This window comes from Miniopterus natalensis, chromosome 2, assembly GCF_054644295.1.
Source record: "Miniopterus natalensis isolate mMinNat1 chromosome 2, mMinNat1.hap1, whole genome shotgun sequence".
Classification (NCBI taxonomy): domain Eukaryota; kingdom Metazoa; phylum Chordata; class Mammalia; order Chiroptera; family Miniopteridae; genus Miniopterus; species Miniopterus natalensis.
In genome coordinates, this window is record NC_142082.1 from 153215389 (window position 1) to 153223902 (window position 8514).

Genomic DNA, 8514 nt, shown 5'->3' on the forward strand with positions numbered 1-8514 from the left:
ATTTTCAGTACCACCATCTTTAAGTTATTTATAACCAACATGACAACGTAATGATCAATTAATCAATAATTTAATTATGAATATTTACATGGGGTCTGTAGCCATCTGTATCTTATATATTGTACTGAAAACGAAAGCATTGTCTAGTTGCTTGACCTGTGGATCAAGTAATCATCATGGAGTAGCTGGGTCTCTGAGGAAACAGGGCCATTAGCTCGTACTAACAGCTAAGATGTGCTAACACTTTTCTGTGTGGTTCACATGTATTTAGTAATTTAATCTTCACAACACACATATAAGACAGTCATGGTCACTGTCTCCATTTACAGTTGGAAAAACTGAGAATCAGAGGCTATGTAACTTGCTCAAGGTCACACTGAAGGTGAGAAATGAAGCCAGGGTTTGAATCCACACCCCATCTACACTACATCCCACTTCTGCTGATTAAATTAAGACATAGTCTTCAAGTTCATTTTAGCAGCTTTTTAAGAGCATATAGTGTCTTAACAGATTCTCATTACTTTTCGGATCTGGTCGGTTGGCTTCTTGCTAATGAGAACAGCAAGGCATTAGACTATACACACACATACTTAGCTTTCTAATTGAACACTTTGCAAAGGTAACACTCATAGCCTTTAGTTTTATTTAAGATGACGACTCTTAAAATGAAGACTCAGTGGTGAGCATGCCTTTGATGCAAAATATTAAAAATACACCTCACAAATTTGTAAGCATAGGCCAAATACAAGTCAGTGATATGGTAAAAGGGGGGGATACTATGGTAGAATTAAGCTATTTAGGAAACGACTCTAAGATCCTATGATTATTAAAAATAAAAATTCTTACAAACTCCATTTATAGTGTATAAGGCCAAAAAGCACCATTTTCTTGCAGGTCAAGGCCAGCGGGAAATGAGGCACTATCATAGAAATCCCCTGGACTCCCTGCAGGCGTCTTCAGTCCCAAGTCTAAACATTAACTTTGCAAGGAAATTACGCATTTCAGCTTCCTCTACGTTAGAACATCAGTGTTAAAAATTAATAGAAATAAATGTAACCCTGTGAACAAGAAGTGGCTGTTCATTTTCTTAACCATTTAAATTTCCACATAGAAGAAAGTCGTTTGCACAATTGTGTAGTGTTAAAGGTGAGTTCTCATTTCCCAGCCTGACGATATTTCTTACACATTTAGAGCTATAAAGCCGCCGTGGACCTGAACCCTGATCAAGCCCAGGCCTGGATGAACATGGGTGGGATCCAGCACATCAAGGTAGGAGAACAGACCTCTTCCAGGTGAACTGGCTCTTCCATGGTGTTTTCTCTCTTGTCTCTTGTGAAAGATTGAGAGACTATAACTAGTTTACTCTGAATTATTTGAATACCCCAAAACATAATTGTTTAAAAGTAAAATTAGCACAGTTTTTGTTCACTTTGTGTTATCTAGACATTCAATATCATGAAGCCATTGAAAAAATAAATCTATATATAAAGTCAAATTCCATGATTTTATTTATCATAAAGAATATCATATGCACTTAAGAGAAGTATCGCAATAGAGCAGATAAAATCTGCTTATGTGAACTAAAAGCCTTGTTGGAGTTTATTGCGGCTTATTTTCCTGCATCCTAACTCACTGTGTAGAGAAAGTGTTAGTTTAAATATTATTTCGCCATTTCTTATACCTAATGTATCTTTTATCCCCTAACCTTTTAGTGAAAAACCAGGTTGCTTGTTTGTGGTTTATTTTGTGAATTATTGAAAATGACCCTTGGAAGACTACTGTCTATAATGAAATCAGAGATTTTAGTCATTTATCTGTTCCTTTGGAAGGCATTTATAGAGTATCCTACTGCCGAGTATCCTTCCAGGCACCAGGAATACAGTAAAGAACAAATAAGGCAGAAATTCCTGTCCTCATAAGCGAACATTCTAGAAGGGGAAAATAGGCAGTAAGTAAACACATACATATATACATACATGCATATATACACACACAAAATATATAAGCTGGTGATAAGTAATATAGAGAAAAAAGATAGGCGTGTCAGGGCTGAAATTTTAAATTATAATGGTTAGGGAAGGCCTCAGTTAAAAAGTAATATTTGAGCAGAAACCTGAAGAGAGAGCACCTTGTGGCAAAAATAAAGAATGAGCATGTGCAAAGGTCCTGAGGTGCAAGCGTGCTTGCTGTATTTGAGGAGGCAAGTGAGAGAAAATGGTAGGGCCTGATCATGCAGGGTCTTAAGGGGATTGTAGGGCCTTTGGCTTTTATGCCAAATGAGTTGGGGTCTGGGGTGACTTGGAGCAGAAATACCATGGTCTGACATGTTTTTAAAGGATCACTCTTGTTTAGCTCACTGATTTCCAGACTTCTATCAGTCTTTACACTGATAAAATAGGAACATCATTATTAGAATGTAAACAAAGGCCTAATAAGATTTACTGTTAAGGGGAAACTGGTCACTCTCAGAAACCCAACAAAACAAAAAGGTGATCCCCGACTGTATAGATGTGAGGGGATAATGGCGTAGTTACTCTGTGACTGTCAGCCTTAATCTGATAGAAGGAGGCGGATGGTGAATCCAAGCCTGACATTGATCAGAGCCACACAACCGGAGCTCTCACCTGAATGATATTCGAGGTTGTCTAGCAACATCCAGTTGGGAAACACAGAATGAGTTTACTTTTAAAATAGTAACATAATAACTTTAAATGTTTAATAGTAGATTAAATAGTTACATTTTCAAATAATATGCTCACTATGTTTTTAGATGGAGTGCACCTGCATTTAAAGCCATGGGTTTAATTATTAATTAGAGAAAGTAAAACAATATACTCAAGAGTGTCTAAAAGGTCTATAAATACAGAGAAAATAGTACACTTATTGTACTCTTTTAGATTAACAAGTGAACCAGTTACTTTAAGTTTAGAGGTATTTCCCTTGACAAGGTATCTGGGAGTTAAGGAAGGATCTATTGAGTGTTTTATTTTAAAATGTAGCAAACACACTGATAAAAAATTATTATATCTCGTTTTTCATCTTTGATAACATTATATATTAGTTGAACAATATAAAGTTGCCATTTTTGTAGTTTAAAAATGGTCTAATACTAGTGAATCATATATTTATACATATTTACATATAGACCAGGCACATGACTTGGATGTGGTCATTTTTTAATTTTTTTATTTAAGTATGGTTGGCATACAATATTTTACTAGTTTCAGGTGTACAAATAGTGATTTGACATTCACATACCTTACAGTGTGATACCACACTAAGTCTAGTAACCGTCTGCCACTATGTAAGGCTGTCACAATATTGCTGACTATATTTCCCTTGGATGTGGTCATTTGATGCCACCATCAGAATGCAGGATTATCATCATGAGGCCTTCAAGAGCAGTCGTTCACTTTCTGTCGTTTGCGCTGCGGGTAGTGGGTGCACCAGGCAGTGTCCCATACCTGAGCCTCGCCCCTTCCTGAGCCTACGTGAAGCTCAGAAAGGACCGAGGGCGGCCGTAAGGGTGAGAGTTGGAATAAGGCTTTGAAAGGAGGCGACACAGAGAGATGGGGAGACGGCGGCTGCCTCTTGCTCATACTACTTGGTAATAAAAGATGATATTTTTATGAAGTTTTATGTAGGATGAATGGATAGACCAAAAAAACTACAATACGTTCTTTATAACCAAAGAGTTGTATCAACTGGGCCATATCATGAAGTACTATTTTCAGTCCTGCCTTTTGACATGAATGCATTTTCTAGACGGCAGGCGCTGTCCAATAGAACTCCTGCAGTGATGGAAATGTCCTATGTCCAAGGCAGTAGCCTCTAGCCAGCCACCTGTGGCCGCTGAGTATTTGAAATGTGGTTGGTGCAAATGAGCAACGGAATTCTTATTTAATCATAATTAATTCAAATAGCCACATGTGACTAGTGACTATCATAGTAGAAAGCATGTTTCTAGAAATTGGATACTTCTCTTTCCCTACCTGGCATCTAGGAATTGGATACATTGAATTAAGGGATATAATTTGTTTCTTAAAATAAGGCTTCCATTTTAATCAGGACAAGAACAGCTTGAAGGAGATAAAATAACTTTGTGTCTAGATTTTGTGTGAAAGGACAGAGAAAGCTGGTGATCAGAGAAGGAGATGCCGAGGCACCAGGCTGAGGCCTAAATTCAGAGAAACCTCTTGGAAGACAATTTCAAAATCAACTGCAGTAGAAACCTAGTTGGAGGCCACTTGAAGAGCTACAAACATTCAGTTGTTTGCATGTATGTGCTGAGCTTAATCAACATCAGAAGACACTTGGAAGATAAATGTTTGAGTTGAAAAAAATAATTTACTGCGGCAAATCCAGGTTCTCGTTTGTTCAGAATTCTGTTTAGCCTCTTATCGGCGTCAGTGTTAATAATCAGAAATATCATCACTTGTGTGCATGTCAGGCCCTGGATTCCCAAAGTACAATTTCCTGTTCAGTCATTTCCACCCTCCTTTTCACCAATATGACAAGTGAGTGCTGTAAGAAACAGTGTTACACAGAGCCTGGACAGTCATTCAATAATAACAGTAATGATAGTATCAGATGAGTGCTCGCTATGTGTTAAGCAGTGTCTAAGCTCTTAACACTTACTAACTCATTTGCAAGGTAGTTAAGCATTCAGTAAATATTAGTTTCTACTGCTACATAGTACTTTCACCCCAAGAGAATACTATTTTAAATTTTAATGGAAATTTAGAGAGTAACCGGTTTTCATCCACACGAAGCTATAAAATGAGTTTCGTAGAGCAAATTTATATTTTTTGGAGTGGAGAGCTCTCTACCAGTCAGTCGTGAGACTTGGCAGCACACGTTTATAGCAGAAAGGGGCTGGAAAACGTTAACAATTGTGACTAACGTGCCAGGGACCATCGGGAACCAGGTGCGCCCGGTTGCCAGTTAGGGAGGCAGTGAGCAAACCAGGTGGGGGCCAACAGGGGACAGAGGCAGGTGTCTCCAGCAGGCAGGAGTGGCACCCCTGCTCTCGTGCTTTCGAAGTACCCAGCAGGCACGCATTTTATAAAAACTTGCACTTGCTTTAAAGGCTGTATTAGCAAAAGGCTGTATTTTAGTTGCTTTTTTGTTGTTCAATAACTCCTACCACTGAGGAGGTTTTGTGGATTCCTAAGCTATTTCCTTTTATATTATTACTCTTGAAGTTTCAAAACCACTCCCCCCACTCGTGCCCCTCTCTCCCTCCCGTCTCCCTTCGGCCCCCAGCCTTGCGCTGGCCCAGACTGTTCCCTTTCTCCCCGCAGGGAAACTATGTGGCCGCGAGGGCGTATTACGAGCGCGCGCTGCGGCTGGTCCCCGACAGCAAGCTGCTGCAGGAGAACCTCGCCAAGCTGCATCGGCTGGAGAAGCGGCTGCAGGAGGTTCGAGAGAAGAGCCAAACGTAGCGCGTCTGAGCTCATCCCCAGGGACGGGAGCTGGTGCCCCGGAGGAGGGGACGGAGGCGTCGCTGTCACCGCAGCGGGGGGACGGCCGGGAGGCTCTCCTCTCGCTCCAGTTCAGGGTGCACGTTTGGAGACATGGGCGCGGGACTGGCATTTCCATGAAAAAGACAGAAAGAGCAGAGCAAGGGCAGGAGGCCCGCCAGGGAAGGAGTTCGCAGCTAACATTTCACAGGTTTTTTTAACCCCAGATTTCCCTCCGTGTACTTCTCTGCTTTCGCAGCCCGGAGATCTGGGTCTCTCTTAGTTGTAACGTTTATGTCCCGCACGTACAGAAGCTGGAAATGCTCTGAAGGCAGAGCCTTGCTTCTCGGCGGGATACCTCAAAGAGGGCGAATCCTCTGAGATAAGCCGTTTGGGAAATTATACCAAGAGGTGGCTCGTTTAATTCTCCAGAACCAGACGGGAGGATCACACAGTTTCTGTAGAGCCTTCCAGAATATGTGCAGAGAGGGGCTGTTGCTAAGTGAGCGTGATCTTTATGTCCCTGAGGATATTGCTGGAGCCCTACTGAGTAGTAAACCAAATTCCACTCTGATGCAGGCTTTGCCCATCGCCTAACATGTCAAAAAGGAAGCTTTCTGGAATTGTGTGTGGACATCTTTATCCTAGGGGGAAAGCAAGGCTCTTGGTACCCCTGATCCTTTATGGAAAATTTAGTAGAGGAGTGGCTCTGCTCTAAGATTTCAAAAGTGCTTTTAAAATCATGAGTGTTTCTGCCTCCACATATATTGTTATTTCGGTGGAGAAAAAAATAGTATATTCTACATGAGAATTATTAAAGCTATCAACTGAGAGAAATGTTCTACTTTATTATCTTAACATTTAGACATCATGAGATTTATTATTTTTTTGAAAAATATATTTAACCACTTAGGAATCTTTACGGTATATCGCAGAGATCTTCATAGACTCTCACTGAATGGGAAGGGAGCCCTACTGATTCTTGGTCCTAGGCTTAGTGAGAATTCTGCGCTGAGAGCACGAGTGATGTAAAGCCAGAATTCTCGGCTCTGTATTTGTAATTTTGGAGAATTCATGGGAGATGCTCAAAAAAAGTCTAGGAAAAAAGTCTAAATTCATAATTTTAAAATATATATATTTATATTTAAAAGTAAGGAAGGCAAAGTTGAACTTAAGAATTGACATTTGTTTTTTAGTGTTATTTATTTCGTAACTTATAAAATATTTAATATATATACACACACACAGGTTTCTTTCATTGTACATATGGTTTTAATAGCAGCTTTCAAAACTGATCATACAAAACCCTTAAATTACAAAGTAAAGTTTTAACAGCACCTCACAGATGTATAGATCATTCACTTGCTAACGTGAAAGAAATTGGGGCTCAGCCTTCGGCATTTGGGTAGTAGTACATTTTGGTGTATATTATGAAACTGGAACACCTGGTTTTAATTTGGTCATCGTAAAAATTAAAAAACAAACAAACAAAAACTCTGGGCAGTGCTATTCAGGTGCTGAGCCAGGTTCATAGAGATACAGTAGTCTGAAGGCACACACATTTCCCACGCTTAGGCCAGGGTATGGTAAAAAAAACACACCACACACCTCTGCTTCTTTCCAACCCAGTATCAGGAAGCAGTACCCCTATATGGTTTTTTTGGGGAGGGGGAGGTCAAAGTAAATCTAGATAAAAGGAAGGACAACTTCTTTATAAAGAGGTGGTGCAAGGAATATTTTAAATGCAAAGGATTATAGAAATTGTGTTAGCACACATCTGTTTGCTTGCATCAATAATCCAATAATGTTTATGTTACCTCTATGATCTTACATTTCTAACACTCTTTTAATGTTGTGCATCATAAATTTTTCCATAATTTTATTTAGAATATTTTTCTTCCCCCTCCAAAAAATACATTTCTATAATCTTAAGGCCAAGAAATGTACTGTAGTACATTGGAATAACGTAGTCATTATAGCCACCCCCAAAATGAATAATAGGAAGCTCTAGCTAAAACCAGTCCCTAGGACTTTAATCACAACTGTTTAGAATGATCTGTAAGCAAAACTCACACTTAGAAAGTTAGTGGGAAAGACTGAGCCCCAGATTTTGAAAAGCAATTATGCCTTACTTGAAGTGCTGCGAAAGCTATGAGTACATGGTTGGATTAATTGAAATGGCAATTGCAGCCTAAAAGTCTCTGGGAGAAAAGGGTCACATGGCCTTAAGGGGACTTTTTCTGCCTTCTTTTGGGTGCTTTTCTCTTTCTCTCTCTTCTCTCTCCCTTCCTCCCTCCTCCCTCCTCCCTCCCCCACCCTTTTCTGTCTCTCTTTCTCATTCTGTGTGCACACACTGGCATCTCTTTGAACATTAAAAGTTAACACTGTTCCCTCAGATATGTTTGTCCTGAGTTAATACCTTCACTGAAATGTGGCCAGTGACATAATTTTCATAGTTGAAATGGTGCCTATAAGAAAATAAATCACATATTATTTTTTCAAAGATATTAAGTATATTTTGTAACTCTTTTTATTTGGTCCTTGTAACATGAAATAATATGTGGGATCCATGCTTATCAAAATAAAGCTGAGCGCCCTGCCCAGACACGGAGATGCATCTGGGTTGCCCTTCGAAAAGCCTGCCTGGCACGGGAGCCCACAGCCCCTCCCTGCGATGCAGTCGCAGAGCCAGCGTCAGGGATGTGCAGCCCCCACGGCCCCCCAGGGTCCTGCACTCAGAAGCACCTTTGGATTGGTTGAATACCCTGCTTGAAAATCTTAATAATTTTGAACAGGAGTCCTGCAGTTTCAGTTTGTACTGGGTCCTTAAATATGTAGCAGGTGCTGCGTAGGAGATAAGGTCACAGAGGACAAGGCAGGAGTTGCTTTAGTCCGGCTGGACATTTGCTCCAATAACCAGAGTTTTATTTGTGACTCTGTGACTCTGAGCATCATTTGCTTTTTTTTTCTCAGCTACCTTAGGGTTCCTCGTGTACACATCTCCCCCCTCCTGCTGCCAACCTGTCTAACCTGTCCTTCGGTCCTACCTGGA

General features: G+C 40.3%; 1 protein-coding gene across 2 annotated transcripts in view; it reads left to right on the top strand.

The window, feature by feature from the left end:
• The window catches only part of TMTC1 (transmembrane O-mannosyltransferase targeting cadherins 1), a 236810-nt gene extending 230511 nt beyond the window's left edge, over positions 1–6299 (top strand). For both annotated transcript variants that reach the window (XM_016199096.2, XM_016199095.2), the window contains 2 exons: positions 1192–1269; positions 5304–6299. In XM_016199096.2, the coding sequence (XP_016054582.2) occupies positions 1192–1269; positions 5304–5444 (219 nt within the window). In that variant the 3' untranslated portion in view covers positions 5445–6299. The remainder of the gene's footprint in view (positions 1–1191; positions 1270–5303) is intronic.
• Positions 6300–8514: the final 2215 nt, after the last annotated feature.